Raw genomic sequence first — 21,011 nt, forward strand, 5'->3', positions numbered from 1 at the left:
GAATAGTCAGAAATGGCCTCTGGTGCCCACAGCACAGCCTAGAAAGGGGGGCAAGCCCATCATCTAGTTCTTTGTCCTTGGCAAATAGCCCTGGGTGACTGATGGAAGGACAGTCAACTCAGAGGCTGCAGGTACATCCATCTCATCCCTTTACTGTAGCCAGAGGATGTTGGGTAAATGACCTCTCTGAGCCTCAGTTTCCTCATATGTGAAATGGGGCTATGAAGACCTAGTTAAGTGAGATGGTGTTCTTTAAACACCCAGCGCCATGGGTGCTAAGGAAACGGGATATCATTGATCTTAGTCTTGCATTTTAAAATACATTTTACTTTTTACAGCTAGAGAACCCAGAGCTAGGAATATGCTCAGCGCAGACCCTCGGTGGGATGGGAACGCAAGTGGTATTGATAACGCCAGCTGACAATTCCCTGTGTTTATTCCCTGGGCCAGGTTCCCACCTGCCTGGGCACTGTGCACACCCTGCCTTTGTTTCTCCCCAGCCCCTGGGAAGTACGTGCTGCATTCTCCAGACATTCTGCAATGCCAAACCAACAGTGACAATAACAAACATAATAACTCCAAATATGCAGCATTTCCTAAGTACCGGGCCCTCTTCTAAGCGTTCACTCATTAACTTATTTAACCCCCAACAGCCCTCTAGAGGGTTGTTGGACAACCCTCTTAAATAGGTCTTCATAGCCCCATTTCACAGATGAGGAAACTGAGGCTCAGAGAGATCATTTACCCAACATCCTCTGGCTACAGTAAAGGGGTGAGGTGGACGTACCTGCAGCCTCTGAGTTGACTGTCCTTTCATCAGTTACCAAGGGCTGTTTGCCAAGGACAAAGAACTAGATGACGGTTGGACAGATGATGGTTGTTCAACAGATCCCAGTTGGACAGATGAGGAAACTGAGGCCCAGAGGGCTCTCTGGAAAGAGGCAGAGCCAGGACTTGAACCCAGGCCTCCAGGCCCCAGTGTCAGCATTTCAGCAGACTGGGCCAGAGTGGCTGTCACCTCTCTGCCACCCTGGGCCCTGGGGTTGTATTTTCCCTAGGAGGCAGAGTGGGGTCCCTGACATAACGGGACAGTAAGTGTTAAATGAGCCGTTTTCAGAAAGGCCATCAGGAGGGGTGACTGTCAGCCCCACCGTCGTGTGGGCTGTTCGGGGCCAACCCTGTCTTTGCCCAGCAGCTTAGAGCTCCCAGACCCTCTTCTCCTGGAGGTCCTGGGGCTGGGTTTCTAACACCCCCATCATGGTCCACCTCTCTCCCCTGCAGGAACTTGCCGGGGGCCCACCCAGGAGGTGGGTGGCAGCAGGGAGAGGCCTGGCCTTTGGGGGCAAGAACTCAGTTCAGCAGTTCCTCTTCTGCTCCGACTCCCTGAGTTAAATTGGGGTCAGGACTCTACTGGCTCAGGCAGCTGCACCCCCAGAAGCCCTGCATCCTGTAGTGAGCCCTGCCTGAGCAGGGGTCCCCTCAGGGACAGGGCCCTGTCCTGACCCCGGTGAGGGTGGCAGCAGCCCCCGAGCCCCCTCACGCTGCACTGCCCCCTAGGTAACCTGCCCCCTCCTTGGAGCCTTCCTCTAATTAGGTTGGATGGGTTGTGATAGGAAATGCAAATCTGGGTCATCGCATATTCAGAAGTGCAAAGTGGTCAGCCAGGCTGGCTGGGAGGTCCCTATCCTTTGGGAGCTTCCAGCCGTGGAGCTGGACCACATGGCCTCTGGGGAACGTCCTTGAGGTGGGTGGAAAGTGCCAGGGACTCTGGCCACTCATCACTGCGCGTTGGCAGAAGTAGGATCCTTAGAGAGCACGCCCTCCAGACGCTCACTGTCCCCAGGGAAACAGGTGGGGCAGAGAGACCCTGCCCCATGTCGCCGGGCAGCATGCCTGGCTTTCCGTCATCCGGAAGTTCAAGTCCCAGCTCCCATTGCCTGGCTGTGCCTCAGGGTCCTTAATCATAAAGTGGGATCGATAAGCCTCGTTTTACAAGCTGTTAGGGGACTTCAGTCGTTAAGCCTGTCTCATCACCTAGGACACCAACAGAGGCATGGTTGGTGCCTAACACGCGAGACGGCGTGGCACTGTCGCCCTGACCACGTGTGGCTCCTCCAGGGGCCCAGAGCGTTGCCTTCTTCTAGGGGGTGTGGTTTCCGCTGTGCCCACAGAAGTGACAGTGGCCGGGTCACAGACTCCCTTGTGCTCCTGGCTATTTTGAGTGCATTTCATTGTGTCCTTTGATACCCGTGCCCTGAGCACTTGCTTGGCAAGTCAGAGCCCCAGTTCAGGGGCCACAGAGGGGACTAAGGCGGAGGCCCATGGTGGGGGCACAGGTGAGGCTCAGGTGGCTGAAGCTGGGAGGCCTGACTAGTCACAGGGTCTTGACGGGAAAGCAGAGTTGGGTGGTAACATGTACAGGGTGAAGGGAGTATCCTGTCCTGGTTCAGATCCCCGGTGTTACTCACGGTACGGTCTGGAGCCTCCCCTCTGAGGCTGTTTCCTGAAATGGAGTCACAGTGATCTCTGCTCACAGGGTCCCGGGAAGCTACGCGCACGGTGCCTGGCACGTAGTACCTGCTTAGTAAACGCATGCTCGCTCCTCTGAGGTGAACGCTGGGTGTGCATGTAGGTCCATTGCTGAGACTAAAGAGCTTACCTGGCAGAGACTGGCAGGTGGTGGATGAGAGCACCGTCTTCCTCCTGCACCAGCCTACCCCCCTGCTCAGGTCCCCAGGCAGAATGTCTTAAAATCTCCCATCATGGGAGGTAATTATGCCTGGAAACTTGAGTCAGGGTGGGCCCAGCGACTGCGAGCTGCAAAGCTGAGTTCCATCTCTCAGTCCTGGCAAGAAGGTGCCTGTTAGAATTTCCTTGGTGCAGAGCTGGGCCATGGCAGGTGCAGAGGTGGGGAGTAGCCGCTCAGGCCCCAATCCTCCAACCCCGACCTCCTCATTCCTGCCCCGCCCAAGCCTGTCCATAACATGGCTGCAACCGCTAAGCACTTACTGTGTGCACGGCTTAGCAATCTTGCCAAATTCTCTTAGCCACCCTACTTCTTCTACCCTATGGACAGGAAGCCAAGGCTCAGGGTGGCTTGTGTAACCACCAAGGTCACCAGCCAGTGACCCAGGCTGACGGGCTCCACAGCCAGTCACACGGGGGTTCCCAGGGCTCCTCCAGGAATGACTGGTCTGCTCTTGGCATTCCTGGTGGGGAGAGTTCCAGAACACAGCACAGGGGAACTCCTGACCTTCGGCCCCTCAGAGGCTCTGGCCAAACTCTGGAAGAGGCGTTTCCACTTCTGAAAATATAGTGGCTTGCCCTGCTGTGGCAGGTGTTGGGGGGGCCGGGGGCCCTCTGGCTTTCTTGCCCCACCCCTGTTCCCCTGATGGAACTCTGCACACCTTTCTGCACACCTACTGTGTGCAAGTCACCCAGCAGCAACAGAGACCCCATCTTCATGTCACCACCCAGTGGGGAGGGTCCCCAGTGGATGTGATCCCCCCACCTGAGAGTGGGGGTGTAGCAGGAGGGAGGGCCCACCCTGCCAGGCTGTCGTGGGGCTCCCTCTGCCCTTCCCCCCGCCCCCTTCTAGGGCCCAGCAGTGGCTCCCCCTCCTCTCCTCTTCCTGAGACCACCTTTGCAGTTGTGTTTTGGGCAGAGGGTGGACCTGGCCACTGTGCCTCATCTGTTTGGCTCCATCCTGGGCAGGTCCTGCAGCTTAATCATTGCCTTCAATGCTGACCCCTGGAGAGTCATCACGGTGCCCAGATTCTTCATGTTGCCATAAAGGGGACAGTTTATCCAAAGAATGGGCTCCAAATGTCAGGCTGCGGGTTTAACCTGTGTGTTCCCATCTCTGCGGTGGGAAAGCTACCCTAGGAGGGGAGGTTGCTGCTTCATGGGGTGACTTGAAGGATAAGGGTTGGGGGTGTGTCCTGGAGCCCTGGGGCTGACAGGACCCCGCAGAGCCTTCCTCCCCTCAGCGGTGTGGCTTTGCTAGTTGCTGCCTTAGATGTTTATTGCACCTGCTCTGCTGGTCGGCTCCAGCAGGGACAAAGCATTCAGGAGTGACCAAGGCAGACGAGGCCCTGGTCCTCGAGAGTGGAGACAGAAACGAACAAAGAACAAGTGATCCAATACTGAGGGATGGAGACAAGTGTGTGGAGGAGCCCAGATCTGCAGAGGGGCATCGTCGGGATCAAAGGGAGATGGTGTGGAGAGCGCCAAGGGGCGAGGGGGCCTCTGATAGTGAGGGGGCGATCAGGGTCCCTCCTTCACCCTGAAAGGGTGTTGCCAGGGCTGGGGAAGGGGTAGCGCCGCCCCCCAAACCCCACCCCAGGTCTCAGCCCTCCACTCCGCCTGGCTGGTCCCTGATGCCCTCTGTCTTTCCCCTCCAGAGGCACCCCATGGCCCTGTCTTTTCGCTGCTCACTGGCCGACTTCCAGATCGAGAAGAAGATTGGCCGAGGGCAGTTCAGTGAGGTGTACAAGGCCACCTGCTTGCTGGACAGGAAGACAGTGGCTCTGAAGAAGGTGCAGGTGAGCCAGCAGCACCGTGGGGTCAGAACTACGCAGCAGGAGCCGGCTGGGGGCTGATCACTGTGGCCCTGGGCTGGTCCTGCCACTCCCTGCAGAAAACCCGGGAAACTGGCACTCTCCTCACTCACGGGGCTGTGGAAGAATCAGGCGGCCTGGTCTTTGCGAAAGCTCCCTGTGAACCATAAAGGAAAACAAGGATGAGCACATGCTGAGTGCCTGCTGTATACTGCGTTACGCTGGAGCTCACAGAATCTTGACAGCGGCTTTGTGGGTTGGGGATTATCACCCCATTTTTCGGAGGAGGAAAACTGCAGACACGTGAATAACTTACCAGGGCTGGTGGGGGAAGCTAAGTGGGAGCTGAGGCTCAGATCTGCAGCCAACTGACCCTCTCTGGTAGCTCTGGGCTACTGCCCAACCTCTGAGTCCCTTCTAATCGGAGGAGTGGGGTCAGGCAGATGTATTCTATGCAGCAAAGCTCAAGGAGAAAGCTGCTCGTGAGAGCCTTTGGGCCCCTCTGAATGGCTCTTTTCTGCAGGAAATGGCCTTGAGCCCTCCAGCAGGGCTTCCACAGCCCCTCGACTTGCTCATTTACCTTAAAGAATGAGATTAACCGGCTGGGCAGAGGAGGCCCAGCAAAGGGAAGGCAGTTCAGACACAGTCACGAGGTGGGGAGACGGGCGAAGAAGCCCCACCTGGAGCCGGACAGCGTGATTCTGTCCTTGCGGATCTGGGTGCTGCACACATGGCCTGGGGTGGCCGGAGGGGACACGGGCTCCTCGGTTCAGAAAAGGCCCGTGTTCTGCGTTTGTCTGCCGGGGACGGGCTCACCCGGGTTCTCTCTGTGTTGGTTTTTAGTGCTGGGATGGGTTCTGCGGTGGGGCGGCTGTAGTGTCGCCCTCTGGTTTGTTCCTATAAGTTAGGATGTGCTGGGAGGACCCACGTGGAGTGAACACAGGTCCTGGGGGCCATGAGGGGGTGCATGCTACACCCTTTCTTCTAACTTGGTCCACATGACTGCCCAGTGAGGTCAGGCTGTTGGCCCTACTTATAGACGTGAAGACTGAGGCTCCAAGGGTATCTCCTGTCCTACCCCTTACCGGTGCATGACCTTAGCAAGTCACAGGACTTCTCTGGACCTCAGTCTCCTCCTCTGTAAGTTGGCCGCAGTAACCCCCACCTCATAGGAGCTGCTGAGATGATTTGGTGGGAATTGGTCAGCATAGCGCCTGGCACGTGATGGGCACCCAGTTATTCGAACCATTGTCCTAAGGGTTCCCTCTGCAAGGAGACGTGAGAACCCAGATTGGGGTCCCGGGCCTTGTGCTCCCTCTGGGGCTCTGGGTGCTGGTTTTAACCACTCTTTCTCTGTCTTCTCTCACTCAAGATATTTGAGATGATGGACGCCAAGGCCAGGCAGGACTGTGTCAAGGAGATCGGCCTCCTGAAGGTGAGTGCCCTGGGCCGAGCAGGAGCCCCACGCTTCCTCGGGCCAGGCTGGGCCATGTCGTGACCATCACAGCCCCTTAGCTCTTTAAATTCAGAAACAACGTATTTTGGAGGAGGGCAGTGGCTGGTTTGTCCTCCTGTGGCTGAGTGGGGACCCCACCTCACCTCTGCCCAGTCCTCGCGGCGCCCCCAGACTGGCTGTCCGTGCCCCTTGCAGATCTGGATGTGGCGGCCGTGGACCAGGCTGTTGGGGAAGGAGCGGAGGTGGGCATTGGGTCCGACTGCGGTCTGTCTGTCTGTCTCCCTGTCGGTCTCATCACATCTTTGCTCTCAGCTTTGTGCCCTTGTTTTTCTACGCAGAGGCACACACATCTGAATATTCAGCCAGGTGTGTTCTCTTCTTCTGTCCCATTCTTGTGCATCCAGGAGATGCTCTATGCCAGGGAGACAGAGCCGAGCCAGTCTGGGGCACTGGGCAGAATTAACAGCCAAGCACAGGGCCCCAGGTTGTGGGAGCTAGAGGGGCTTGGGGCCCCTGAGTTGTCCACCTTTTGGACTCTAGCCAGGCCTCCAACAGGGAGGAGGCAGGATGCACAGCTGGGGATGGGTGCCCCCAGGAGTAGCTGATGTGCCTGCCCCTCTGTGGGCAGAAGTCCTTGGTTCCACCAGAGCTGGACAGGGTTGTGTGAAGGACAGACCTGCGGGGCCTGTCCAGGGCAAGGGATGGTGGTGGTGGATGGTGTCTATGGTCATCCTTTCCACCTTCCTGCTGGCTTCCCCTCCGGTCTCCTGAGAATCAGAGATGACAGAACTTTCTGGACTAGACCTATTTGCCTGGTCTAGGGGTGGCTCTCCCTGGGGCTCTGCCCTCCTCCCCAGGTTCAGGATTCCACCTGAGAATTAGGAGGTGATGGAGGAGGAAAAAAGGGATGGGCTTTGGAGGCCCAGGATCCTGGATTCAAATGCTGATGTCTTTGTAAGCTGTGTAACCTTAAGCATATGACTTAACCTCCCTGAGCCTCAGTTTGCTCATCAGCTCAATGGAGAGAATGCCGGCCTCACAGGATATGGGCAGATAGAGAGAATTAAATAAAATAGTATCGGGGGAGTTCCCTGCTGGCCTAGTGGTTAGGATTCCAGGATTTCCTTTCCGTGACCTGGATTCAGTCTCTGGCTGAGGAACTGAGATCCTGCAAGCAGCGTGGCATGGCCAAAAAATAAACCAATGAAAAAATTTTTTAAATAAAATAGTGTCTGAAGAGGGCCTGGCACAGGAGAGCACACAGTCAGCACTGACTTGGTGTCCTGTCTCCCCACATAGAGAGCAAGCTTGCTTGGCAGCTTCCTGTAAAGTGGGGCTACTGGTACTGTCAACCATGGTACCCGCCACCCCACCACCCCACCGCCCAGGGATTCCCAGGCAGGAGGGAGAACAGACAGGCGGCAGATGGTGACCGTCAGGTGACGCTGGCAGACGCAAGGGCCCCGGGGAAGTCGTGCAGCGCCCAGGGCCTGCTCTCAGAATCTGGAAGGCTGAGGCGGGCCTGCTGCAGGAGCCGTGGCAGCATGGATGGGCGTGCAGGTCACGGTGGACTCGAATGCCACATTCAGGATGTGAGACTTCAATGTGGGGACAAGAGGGGGGCCCCGCAGTGGCTGAGCATGAGGTGTCGTGGCCATATGGGAGTTGTGGATGCTCGCTGGGGTGGCCCTTGGCTGTGATGGGTCCCAAGGGGGAGCCTAGAGGCTTGTAGGGAGGTATCCTTAACTCCAGCCACCACAGATCCTAAAATACTCTTCAGATAACATTTTGAAAGTTTTACTGAACGGTGAACTTTGGACCCAGTTGTGATCCCTGAAACTCTGATTCCCCAGCCCTGGGGAGTGGCTGTCTGGATCACACACCCCTGTCTCCCTACTCGTGGCCAAGAACACACGTGTGTTGCTCACGTGAGTAAGGGATTGTACACGTGTGCACACCGAGCCAGCCTGTTTGGTTCTTGGGCTCAGAACTGAGTGACCACAGCCTCTTTGGTGAGGCAGGTGGTGTGACCCGGGCCTGCCTGGTGCGGGGTCTCTGACCCGCCCCCAGGCTGCAGTGCCACTGAGCGTGGTCAGCTGTGGGCTTCGCAGGCAGATACACCCCTTGCTCACTAGCTCTGGGGCCGTGGGTAAGCTGCTGACTGCCTGGGGCCTTGGTTTTCTCATCTGTCTAAGGGGTTGATGACGAGAGTGCTGTCTTCAGAGGTGTTGTCGTGGAATTAGTGAGAAGATGCATTGGAAGGACTCGGTGTAGCATCTGGTCAGAAGCAGCCCCCATTGCCATGGTTATAACCTCTGCCACCAGGCCAGACCCTTTGCAGAACGTGACCCACCTCTCCAGCCTGCCTGTGGGAAGTCAACAGGATGTGCCAGGGCACGGGGTGTTTCCTACAAAACAGAAAGAAGCACGGTCCTTAGAGGGGCCACTGGGCGGCATCATTCATGCTGTTCATGCCAGGACCAGTGAGAGGCCGCCAGGAGGGGCGGAACAGTGGCACAGCATAAATACATGCCCCTCACATAGCACCTTCTGGGCCTTTGGAAAAATGTGCTTTCAAGAGGCCTCTGGGTGGGACCCCCGCTGGACAGGCTAACCATGCTGTGGCAGAATATTTGAGTCCCTCTGCCTTCCCTAGATCCTGGGGTCATTTCGGTATAGTTTAAGTCATAAGGGATGCCAGGGTCTCCTGTCAGCCGAGCAGGGGCTGACTTCCGGCCAGTGGGGCGCAGTCCTATCCGGCGATCACACGGGCCATGGTGGTCAGGCCAGAATCAGGGCTTCATCACTGAGCACCGTGCTCAGGGCAGCTCTCACACAGGAATGATGTTTTCTCAAGATTTCACAAAGGGTGGGTCAGAAATTGAGAAAGTGGGAAGGAAGAAGGAAGGAGGTGGACACTTCCAAGTATTCCAAGACCACTGAGTACGGAGGTGGAGTGGTGGGGGCCTGGCCCTACCCTGGAGGGGCCTGGGTGGTGCTGATGATGAAGAGGAGGAGGGAGAAAAGGGTCATTTCCACAGTATCTGTTGAGTTTTAGCTGCAAGTGGTCACCATGTAGATATTTCAGGGGTATCAGCCCGTGTAATCGTCACAGTTTCTCTGCAAAAGATTATGCCCATTTTACAGAGGGGGACACTGAGGCTCAGGGATGCAAAATGGCTTTCCCAGTGTCACCCAGGTCTGCAGGCCATTCCCCCCAGATACTCGCCTCTCCAACTGTATCATCTCTCACTGACTCCATCTCCCTCTTTTTCTCTCTTTGGGCAGCAACTGAACCATCCAAACATCATCAAGTATTTGGACTCATTCATCGAGGACAATGAACTGAACATTGTGCTGGAGCTGGCGGATGCGGGCGACCTATCACAGATGATCAAGGTGAGTGTGCCTGGCGGGAGAGCTGGGTCTCAGGGGACTGCCCAGGTCAGGTGCCCCCCCACCTCAGCCCAGATCCCCCAGTGCTCTGGCCTCAGGCAGAGGCAGCCACTCAAGGACACTCGCCCCCCGCCCCCCTTGCTGATGCCCAGAGGCCTCAGTTATGGTCCCATCCACACTTGCTGGGAGAGGGTCAGCCACAGGCAGAAAAGACCCATCTGCGGTCCCTCACCACCCCAGCCCACCCATGGGCTCATGCCACTTTTGCCTCGCAGAAGGGATGGGGTATAACCCCCTGTAAGTCAGACCCCAGGTCTCAGACTCCGGGAAAGTGTCTTCTGCCTCATTTTATAGACGGGAAAACTAAGCCCAGAGAGGCTGGAAGAGTTACCTGAGGATCCCCAGCAACATGGGGACAGACCCGTGCCTGTGGCCCAGGTCTCTGCTTCCAGTGGCCCTCCGATGGCATCATCCCCAGGGGACCTTCCTGCGCCCCTCACCCCTTAAGAGACATCTTCCTTCCCATATAATGGGCGAGGTCAGGGATCTCAGAGATTTTAAGCAACCTGCCAAGTCCCACAGCAGCCCCCAGACTGCCCGTTCACACCCCCGCCTTGAGCCCAGGACTGGGTCCACCTGAGCCTGCACATGGGGACCATCACAGCCCCACCGATGGGGCACCCACTGCAGGCCACAGCTGTGCTGAGCATCTGCCTCACTCACTGAGTCCATACTATCCTTAAATAGTGAGGCTCAGAGAGGTTTTGTCACCTGCCTGTGGTAGCACAGTCTCTAAGTGGGATCCCTGGGCCAGCGTGCTCAGCTGCACTCACCCCTCCTCCCTCAAGGTCCTCACTCCCCGGCTGTCTGGACCCTCATCCACAGACCGTGTTGGTGGGCCTGCATCGCTTCTCCCCTGAGCCCAGTCTGTCCCTGAGCCGGGCTGGGCCATGCTCGAGCCCCCACTCTGCTCCCAGCCATACTTGCAGACGGTCATAGACGCCGCGTCTTTCCCACCAGGCACTGGGGATTGAATGATTGCTCTGTACCTGCTCTTCTGAAATTTGGCTCCTAGGAATACAGGCGTCTCTGGGAAGCAGCATTACTTGAGCTGTTATCACCTGCTTTTATACTTTTGTTGACATATTAATGCGTTTGCAGGGATGTTAATCTCCACGCAGATCCCTGGTGGGAACAGATGTGCTGTATCACATCTCACTTCTCCCCCGCTCCCCCTACTTTTTTCTCCTTCCTGTGTCATTCTCTCACTGAACACCATGCATCCAGACCCACTCTGTGCCCACCCCCATGCTGCTGGCCTAGGCACGGCCCTCAGGGAGCGTGCCTTCTGATGGGAGAGCAGAGCTATGAACGAGCAGTCACGCACAGCCATGAACAAGCCAAGTTCAGGGTCTGTGGGAACCATGGAAGGCTTCCTGGAGGAGGTAACACGTTAGCAGGGAAGGCTTCCTGGAGGAAGTGACACATTAGCAGAGACCTGAGGGGAGACCTGCAAGCCTAGAGGCAGAACAGCTTGTGCCAGAGCCCAGAGGGATGGAAGCCCAGGGTCCACAAAGCACTTTGTCTGGTCAGGGTGCTGCACCCTGTCAGCCCCCATGGCCCTCAAACCCCCTCCCTCACAGCCTCTCAGCTCATGGAGGGGGCTGGAGTCAGACAGTGGGGAGTTGGGGGTGCTGGGCAAATTATAGATCCCTCCCCTACCTGAACCTTAGTTTCCACTGCAGTTGTGGGGGCCTCATCGGGGAGGGCCGCTCGGGAGCTGCAGGGCCTGGATGCAAGCTCCTTCCATCCAGGAGACAGGAGGGAGGTGTGGTGGCATCCAGCATCCTTTGCACCTGGCTTGGGGTGGTGCCTCCCCTCACTCCAACTTCCCCTGGGCCAACCTTGACCCAGGGTTCAAGTCGGTTACTCACACCCTTGGTTTCTAGGGCGGTGGCCCAGTTTCCAGGTGCTTCAGGCCCTCCTGTCTCAGGAGCCCTCCTCCTTACATGGCCTGGCACCTCCCTCCCTCCATCAAGGGCCCCTCACCCTCCCCTTCCCCTGCTGAGTATGTGGCCCTGCAGGCAGAGCAGCTCAGACAGGCAAGGCAAGGGAGTAGGAAGACCCTGGGCCCAGGGTCAGACACACCTGCGGGATGACCTGGGCAGCTCCCTGTACCTCAGTTTCCCATCTGTAATGCACCCAGCACAGTGCTCGGGGCCTGGGAGCAGCTGTTCTCTGGCCTTTCCTGCTCTCTAGCTGCCTCCGGCTTTTGGAGGGAATGGGGCCCTAGGCAGGGCTCAGCCTGGGGCCACACTGAGTCCTGGCCTGACAGGGAGGTGGCTGGCCAGCAGACCCTCTGTCCCAAAGGCCCCCAGCCTCCAGAGCCAAGCAGCACCACCAGGGCCGTGTGCTGGCGTTATTTACGATGGATGGTGAAGCCGGAGCTGCTGCCACCCCAGAACCCACCAGAGACTCCGCGCCTTCCTGCTAAATGTCACCCGCACCAATAGGACGTGACATTTAGAAAATCACCACGCACAGCCGCGCACGTCCCCATTTAAATGCTATAATGAGGATTAGCTAACATTAGGGCACAAATAACACTGCAGCACAGCCCACTACGGAGGCCTGAGGTGGTCCTGGGGGAGCTCTGTGCAGGGAGCCAGGGGCAGCTGACGCGTGAGGTCCCCTCCCAGAATGGAGCCTTAGAAGAGCCTCCTGGGGCTTTAGAGCCAGTCCAGGAGCTTCCCACTATGACTGTACCAAGGTTGGAGGTGTCCACATCCGGTCCCAGCTCTGCCGCCCCTGCTGGATGACCCTGGGCAAGTTCCTGAACCTCTCTGACCTTGGGCCTTCATCAGGTGGTTACTGGTACCATTAGAAGTGGGTTAAGAGCTTGGGCTTCCCAGGTTGAGCTGTTGTAACTCTGCCCCTTACTGCTCCTGTGTGGCCCTCAGTTTCCCCATCTGTGAGATGGGTGCAGCCATCACTGTGGAGCCCAGCACAGAGGCTGCACATGGCAGGTGCTTAGCAGAGGTTAGCTTAGGTCCCGCCTCCTGCCTCAGGCTGCGAGTGTGTCCTGGGTCTTCCCTGTGCCAGTGTGGCTGCCCTGACATGTGGACCAAGTCTTCACCTCTGGCTGCTTTGGGAAAAGATGGTTGCTTTAAGTGAACAAAAACTAAGTTCCACATGACGGGTGGGTGAATTACGTCCCCGACCCCTACGGGCCTGGCCCATAGGAGCTCCCCCTGGAGGGATGCTGATCTGAACAGTGGACGAGGGCATGTTCCTGGTTGATTGAGCTTTCAGGACCTTTGGTTACTTACAGATCACTCAGTGCAGCCTGGGTAGGTTTTGGGTTTTAGGCTTTTGTTTTTTTACTTTTTTTTTTCTGGAGTGTTAAGTATGATTTTCCAGGCAACAAAATGTGCCTGTTGAAACTGGAAGGTCCATTCCAGACTGTCAAGCCCGCTTCCTAGAGGTCATTGCCATGCTTGTTCATGGTTACATGTGCTGGTTCCCAGGAAAGGAGCTGAGATTTAACCACCAAGCAGGTCCTGGGTGCCCCCATCCTGGGCTGGGCCAGGCCCAGGGCAGAGAGCCCACACCAGTCACTCCTGCAAGGAACTAATCCCTGTCGGGCAGTGTGGGAGGAAATGGACTTGTGTCCAGGAGACTCTAGGTAAAGGGTCATAGAGAGCAGCCTTCAAGATGTGATCCCAGCATCCCTTCAGAGAAGCCGTCGGGACATCCCCTCTGGCCAGGCCGGCCCCGCCTTCGGGGAGCCTGGTGCTGAGGGTGGACACGTGACCCCTGGAGCTGGGACCCTACAGCGGCCCTCCCAGGTCCGTCACCCGAGCCTGTCTGTGTGTCTGTCTCCCCCTCCGCAGTACTTCAAGAAGCAGAAGCGGCTCATCCCGGAGAGGACCGTGTGGAAGTACTTCGTGCAGCTCTGCAGCGCCGTGGAGCACATGCACTCCCGCCGGGTCATGCACCGTGGTACGTGCCAGGGGCCACAGGACACAGCCTTCCCCTAGGCTGCTCGGAACAGCCTGAGGAGGGCGACCGCCTTGTATCCCCATCCGGTGGGTGGCCAGCATCTCGCCTGTCCTTACAGCGTCAGAGAATGGGAGTGGGCGACCTCAGACTTGACGGCACCCTGGACCTTGTGCCCTTGTCAGGGGCCTCCACAAGGTGAGAGCACCAAGTGCCGTGTAGTTGCAGGGACCTCAGGAACAGGGGCCATGCTCAACACATAATCTCCAGTCCCCGAAACCAGCCCGGAGCCAGCAAGAGGGGCTGCAGCGAGGGTAGGGTGGGTGGAGAGCCTGGCAGGGAAGTCATGGCTAGTTCCGGTACTGCCGCCAGCTCTGCCTGGAAGGGCAGGAAATCATCCCAGAAAAGGGAACCTTTCATCTGGGCTTTGAAGTCTTAGTAGGAGTTGGCTGGACAGAGGAGATGAGTGTTTTGAAGAGCTGACATCATCCTAGACTGTGAGCAAAGGGCCTGCTGGTGCCTGGCAGAGTGCTGTGTGCTTTAGCTAGATGCCTTTACTCCTTCCTCCGTTTGCTCATTTTGCCTGCATTGATCAGTGTCTGCTGTGTGTGAGGCACTGCCTGATGACTGGGGAACAGCACAGGTTACCTCCCTGAGCGCCTCCTTCATCTGTTATACAGACCTGCATAGAGTACCCACTCTGCTGAAAAAGAGGAAACAAGAGAACAAAAATCCCTGCACTCCTAGCCCTCACAGCAGCCCTGAGCCGTAGTGAAGTTAGACCCACCTTACAGATGAGGAAACTGAGGTTACGTTTCTCAAAGTCCCGCAGCTGGGCAGAGACAGGGCCAGGGCCTTGCCCTGAGAGAGCAGGACTGGGGACTAAACCCATCACCTGAAGGGCCCCACTCTCGGCCCACCCCCAGGCCTCCTCCTCCCTTCTTCCCCTCACCACCAGGCAGCCTCACCGCAGACCCCACACCAACCCCCCTCTCCTTCCCCTGCAGACATCAAGCCTGCCAACGTGTTTATCACAGCCACGGGCATCGTGAAGCTGGGCGATCTCGGCCTGGGCCGTTTCTTCAGCTCAGAGACCACCGCGGCCCACTCCCTAGGTAAGGACAGGCCATTCACACCCCAGCGACCCCCAAAGTCCTGGATGACGTGGGGAGGTGCGAACCCTGTCCCCGGGGTGCCTTTGGTTAGAACCTCAGACATTCTTCTTCAGAATGGTGGCCAGAGGGGAGTAAACCCAAGGACTGGAGGAGCCCAGGATGTGACCACCCGTGTCCTCACAAGCTCATGTTTCAGGGATAGGGAGGTGTGGCTCCACGGTCGCAGAGACCACCATGTCGTTTTTCTCATTGCTGCACGGTGTCCCATTGTGTGTGGGTGTGGTGGTTTTGAAGCTCTCGTCCCCATCTGACCCTGGAGGACCCCTGGCCCGGTCTCCCTAGCAGCTGGTGCACCATGGCTCTTCTGTTAGGTCAGAACAAAAGGATATTCAAGGACCCGCCAACACGTGAGATCATGACACTTCATTCATTCATGTATATTCAGCCCGTTCCTCCTGCTGGGGATGTTTGGGCTGTTTATAGCTTTTGGCTTTTAACCCGGCCGTTTCAAAGCTACAGGAGCCCAGTGCTTTCATGGTGGAGGTGACTTTGTAGCTGAAGTGTGGGGAGTGACTAGGAGCCGGTGAGGTATGGAGGAAACGATGGCATGGGGAGGGTCGAGGGCCCTTGGGTGGCAAGGAAGGCAAGCGGGGCCTCGAAGGCTGAGCTCAGTGGAAACAACATCCCAGGAGTGCAGGGGCACTGGGGGCCCGACACCGGAGGAGACTTGGAGGTCACATGTGTGTTTCGGGTCATGTTAAGTACTGTCCAGCTTCAGAATCCAGATATGAGTGAGTGAGTGAAGTCGCTCAGTCGTGTCTGACTCTTTGCGACCCCATGGACTGTAGCCTACCAGGCTCCTCTGTCCATGGGATTTTCCAGGCAAGCGTACTGGAGTGGGTTGCCATTTCCTTCTCCAGATATGTGAGCAAATGCGAAACTTGGACCACTGGAGAATTTTACATTTGATTAGAAACCAGCGAAGTCCCCAGTGTGTGTGGAACACAGAAGTAGGGTCCCTTGGGTGCTGTGACCAGGGCTGCATGGGAACATTTCAGGCCAGGGCAGGGTGCAGGGGCATTTCCCCGACCCCCAGCAGTTCCTGGCTCTTTGTCGTGGCATCTGCAGGGGACGGCGCCTGAGACTCACCTCCCCCATTTGGTGCCGCATCCACAGGAGGGAGCTGGTCCCGTGCACAGGCCGAGCCCCTCGAACACCGCTCTGTTGTCTACTCACGTCCCCCGCACTCCGTGGCCCAGCCAGTGCATCTCTGGTCTTCCTGTGTGCTACACCCCTGAGAGCCTGCAGCGTGCCAAGAGACATACAGCAGCCTTCTGGACGACACGCTTTCCTGGTGGAAACTGTCACTGTTCATACAGGTCCCCATGGCTCGAGGCTCTCAGGGTATAGCACACAGTCTGGAGACACAGGCTAGCTCAGAGATCAACAGCTCCCAGCTGGGAACCGGACAGACTGTGAGTGTGTGTGACTGTGTAAGTGCGTGTGTGTATGTGGTGGTTTTGAAACCGTCATCCCCATCTGACCTCAGAGGACCTCTGGCCCGGCCTGCTTAGCAGCTGGTGCACTGTTGCTCTTCTGTTAGGTCAGAACGAAAGGATGTTTAAGGACCCGCCAACCCCTGAGTTGGCGATGCTTCGGTCATGCCTCAAGCAGATGTCAGGGTCCATAGGCTCTTTCCTCTGTGCTGATGAGGAATCTGAGACCGAGGGAGCTTGAGGAACTCTTCTGAGTTCTGTAATGGCAGAGCCGGGCCCTGATGCGGCCCTCCCGGTGCAGCGCCCGGTTCTTCCAGGAGCCCAGGGTCTGGGGCCCTGGAAGGATCTGCCTCCGGAGCTCGGGCACTGACTCCCCGTACCTGGGAGGAAGCCATCTCTTTCTCGCTTCCCCATATCCTTCTCTTTGGGAAAATCATTGTGTCTTGTCAGCTTGGGACTGTTTACCTCTCTGGTGCAAGGGCTTCAGAAAGGCCAGAAATTCAAGGGAAACCGTCAAAGAGCAGAGTTAAAGCCACTGCCTCCTGTCCCCTGTCAGTCAGGTCCCAACCCTCCTCTGTCCCGCCGGGGAAAAACTGCGGCACAAGTCAGAGCTGGTTAAGATCACATTGTTAGGAGCGGGCAGAAATGCGGGCTCGTCCGACAGTGTGAGTTTATCGACTTGGACTGGTGCACTTATTATATTAATGAGAAGGAATTGGAACTTGGGAAAAGGCTGCCCGGGTAAGCCAGGCTCTTCCCACAGCCTCTGAGTGGTTGTCGGGTCTCGTGGTAGGTGGAAGCCCTCCTGGGGCCGTGTGCCCATCGAGTTGAGAGGCCCGCACGGGCTCAGCAAGGCCCTGCGGCCAGAACCAAGGGCCAGGCCCCACGAAGGTGACAGTGCCAAGCCAGAGCCCAGGTCTGAAGTCTCGGAGACCAGGAGAAAAGACCCCCTTCCATAGCGAGGTTCCACAAACAGCTGTCTCGTACACACATTCGGTGGGGCAGAAGGCTGTACTAATTGCAGGTGCTTTGTGACTCAGGAAGGACTTGGGGGGCAGAGCCTCCCTCACACCCCGTGCGTGGGTATGAATTATTCATCCGTTGCCTCTCTGTGCACCTACTATGTGGGGAATGTTCCGAGGCAGCCACGTTGCCCCAGCAACCACCTTGTCTCCAGAGGCTGCTGACCCAGGGTAGGGCTGATGCAAATCCCATCTCCTCCTGCCACCTCCTCTCCCAGCCCCCTCCCCCCCTCCATATTTGCTAACACGAGGCTGGCATGAAAGGGCATTAGTCATGCCATGGCCGGGCTGACAGGTGTGGTACCCAGCGGTGGCAGAGCGGCTGCCTCAGTGTCAGGAATAGGAGCCGTAATTAGAGCGCGGAACAGAATGAGCGTCAGACGAATTACCAGGCAGCAGATCATATTTGTCAGGAAGGATTGCATACATAAAAATTAAGTGACAGTACATGCCGGCATAATGAAAGAAAAATGAAAGATTTGCCTACACACAGCTCACAAGCTACAAGCAAGTGTCTCGCTCCGAGCAACGGCAGCAGCTGCAAGACAAATTGTGGGGCTGGGAGAGCAGGCCCTGCCAGCTCTGCCGCGAGACCCGACGGCCTCGGGCTGGGATCGGGTGGGAGGTCAGGCAGGCTCACATCCAGGCCAGTACCGTGCCCCACCCTGCCTTTCAGGGGGGCTGGAGAAGACAGGTCTGGTTGGGGGCGACCCTTGTCAGGTACCCACAGTCAGGCTGTTTTCCATGTCACCGACCCCTGGCCTGGCTGTGGGGCATACATAAATCCTTCCTTCTCCGTTCCCCAGGCCAAGTGCCCTGGTCCTGGGCTGGGTGGGAGATGTGAGGTTGTGGGAACATGAGGTGATACCACCTTTCCTGCTCTCAGGGGGTTCCCGGACAGACCCAGGGTGGCACTGTGTGGGGGGCAAGCAGAATGGTACGTGGCAGGCCCACTGTGTGCACAGTGCTGGGCTGTCTGATTCAGCTGTGCCCAAGGAGCAAGGGTCCACTGGGGACCTGGAGCTGCCTTGGCCCCTCCCAGGGGCTTTATTTCCCTTTCTTGAAGTCGCTAAACTGACCAAGGAGGTGTCTTAACAAAGAAGACAAGCTTTAAAGGATGCTTGAAAAACATGTTGCATCTTAAAAATGTGGACCAGTGAGGCTTAAAATCTTTTGACAGATGAGGAAATGGGGGCAGAGAGCAGCGCTGCCATATCCCTGTGGTCCCCAGGCAGGCAGGGGCTGGGGAGGCCTTTCGGGGCTGGAAAATGTGTTTAGCATCTTCACCACCAGCCACAGCATCTTCATGTCCCAGGTGGTACCTTGCTTAGTGCTCTAGCCGCCCAGGGAGGTGGGAATCCTCAGAACTCGTTAATAGGGGAGGAAGCACAGGTGCAGTGAGGCGAGCACCTTCGCGTTGCCAGGTGGCGCTTCAACCAGAACCACGTTGCAGGCGAGGGCGTGGCCACGTGGTGGGCGGGGCAGTGCCACGTGGCGGGTGAGCACGGCCACGCGAGCGTTTCCGCCCAAGGCTTCCTGCTCCATGTTGGGATGAGCCCTTGATACCTGGGAATGTGGGGTGCCGCGTAACCCGGCAGCGTCGGGCTCCCTTCCTCTTAGATCTGTTAGCGATCCTCCATGGGGGAACTACCAGTAGGCAGATGTTTAGGGATGTAGACAATATGGAATCAAGTCGACGCTGGTAGAAGTACAGTGTTTCATGGACATGGCTGCTTCTCGGGAGGGCTGAGTGTGGCCTGACCTCGTGTCGGCTGGTGACTTAGGAGGACTTAGTGACCAACGGTGGCACACGGACAGGGTGTTCGTGGGTTGCGGTCCCAGTGTTGGGTGGAGCCGGGAGAATCTGGAGAGGCCCCTGAAGCTGAGGACCTGGCTTTTCTCTCTTGGGGGATGAGAAGCCCTCGGCCCGAGGCAGAGACATGGCGCCTGCCTTGGGGTGCAGGATGCGGGGCGGGGGGCAGTGAGAATGGGCAGGGCAGGGGGGCTAAGCCAAACCTTTGTCCAGGTGAGGTGCAGCAGCTAGGACAGTGGCCAGGGGGCCAGGGAGGAGGGGGGCCCCCTCGGCAAGTGAGGCCTGGTGTTGGGGGGGCCAGGGAGGGAGTTTCATGGGTCAGGGCCTCATGCAGCACAGAGGAGTCTGGTCCTCACCGGCTCCCCTGCCCTCTTGGGCACCCCGAGCCCTCCTTTCCTCGGACCACCCCGCTCCATTGCCCAGCCCTTGGGGTCTGTGGGGAGCAGAGCCTTCCTAGAGCTGTTGCTTCCTCCTGTCCGTGTGCCAGGAGTTCAAACTATCCCCATTTTTCTGAGACAGATACCAGGGCTCCAGAATGTGGCGGGGAGGACCCCACGGACCATTGAGTTCATCCCGTGTTCCACTGGAGGCAGAGAGAGAGGGTCTGGCTCTCTGCTCGCCAGCGGCTGCAACGGGTCCAGGCCTGGCTGGGGTGCCGGCTCGAGATGCGTGTCAGCGCCCCACCCCCTTTCCCAGCTGTTTTCAAAACCACCATCCGGGGAAGAAGTGCAGCCCACAGATGCCAGCCTCCCCTTCATGTGAAATCTTTGCCTTTTTCATACCTAATGAACATGTTTCAAACACCGTGAGCATTTCAAAACACGGCAAAGTTTGTTTTGACAGGAGTGGCGCATCTCGGGAAGTGGGGCCCTTTAATCAGCCTCCGCTTTGAGGTTCCGAGTTCTCCTCTGATATCTGCCAGGTTTGAAATCTGGGAGTTCTAGGTGAAGACGCTGGGAAGGTCAGGGTTTGTTGGGCTCCTCTTTCATATGCAGAGCTCTGTCCCTGGAGGGGAGGGTTGGGGCAGGGCTGGGGGCTGAGAGGCTGATGGGGAGATTGTTGGCAGGGGATTTGAGACCCTGGCTGTGCACTTTCTGCATCTGAGCGTCTCTGCGAAGGCTGTGTCGCTGCTCTGCCGCAGGAAGTGCCCACGGAGGTCCCCGCCTGGCGTTTAGGGCCACTGTCTGCAGAGGCTCCTCCCGCTGCCAGCTTCTCCCTCTCTCCCCTAGAACCCCTGGGGGTCGGGGTCACTTCTCCAGGGCCTGCTGCAAGCTTGGAACTTCTTTGAAGTCTCTCATTTTATCTTTAATAAAACTCATGCAAGTTGTGCACTATCTTTCATAATGTCTGGGCTTTTACTGTGGGCATAAAAGTAGAGTTTTATAGACTTCATTCCCTGGAAAAGCTGGCAAAACGGGAAGAGGTGCTGTTCACCCCCTGCAGCTTTGTAGTTTGAAGAGCCCTCCAGTGAGACAGAGCACCCCAACTTTAAGATGCAGAGGCCCCACCCCTGGATCAGGGAACAGGCCACACTTCCCTCTGTTAGCACTTGGTGGATTCATGGCTCCACATTCCTGAGCAGCTGAAAGGAGGGCCGGTGTGGGAGGCTGCAGAGCTCCTCTCAGTTGTATGATATGCTCCAGGAGGTTGTGGGAGATGCAGGGGCCCAAGTTCCAGCCCTGGAGCTTCTGGTCCCACAGGCCTGGAGTGGGGCCAGGCATCCAGATTTTTAACAGCCTCTTTCAGGTGATCTCGTTACAGCCATTGGTCAGTTGACTCTTTCCTTGTTCAGCTGCCTCCTCCTGGACACTTGCTGGGACAGGCAACTCACTACCTCCTGATAGACCCACACCTTGGAGGGTCCGGCAGAGTGTCAGGGATCAGTTAACATTGGGATGCCGATGGATGGGTGGACGGACAGACAGAGGGATGATGCATGACTGGAAAGACGGATGAATGGATGGAGTATGTAGCCCTGGCATTTTAGGGCTACAAATCTTATTAGGATATATTTGGCTTTTCCACCTCATCCGGTGGAAACGAGTAAAAGCTGAAGGAGCAATAAAAAAGTAGAAGGTTGAGAGGAGAGCAGAAGGTGATGCCCCCAGCTTTCTCTCTCCAGTGCCTCCAGGCTTTCACCCCAAGCAGGGCCGAG

At 57.2% G+C, this 21,011-nt stretch overlaps 1 protein-coding gene across 1 annotated transcript in view; it reads left to right on the top strand.

The window, feature by feature from the left end:
• Positions 1-21,011, top strand: part of NEK6 (NIMA related kinase 6) — an 85,177-nt gene that overhangs the window by 48,497 nt on the left and 15,669 nt on the right. The window contains exons 3-7 of the mRNA XM_052647935.1: positions 4,404-4,544; positions 5,932-5,994; positions 9,304-9,414; positions 13,305-13,413; positions 14,418-14,525. Of these exons, the coding sequence (XP_052503895.1) occupies positions 4,404-4,544; positions 5,932-5,994; positions 9,304-9,414; positions 13,305-13,413; positions 14,418-14,525 (532 nt within the window). The remainder of the gene's footprint in view (positions 1-4,403; positions 4,545-5,931; positions 5,995-9,303; positions 9,415-13,304; positions 13,414-14,417; positions 14,526-21,011) is intronic.

The sequence above is a fragment of the Budorcas taxicolor genome, chromosome 11 (assembly GCF_023091745.1).
Source record: "Budorcas taxicolor isolate Tak-1 chromosome 11, Takin1.1, whole genome shotgun sequence".
Classification (NCBI taxonomy): domain Eukaryota; kingdom Metazoa; phylum Chordata; class Mammalia; order Artiodactyla; family Bovidae; genus Budorcas; species Budorcas taxicolor.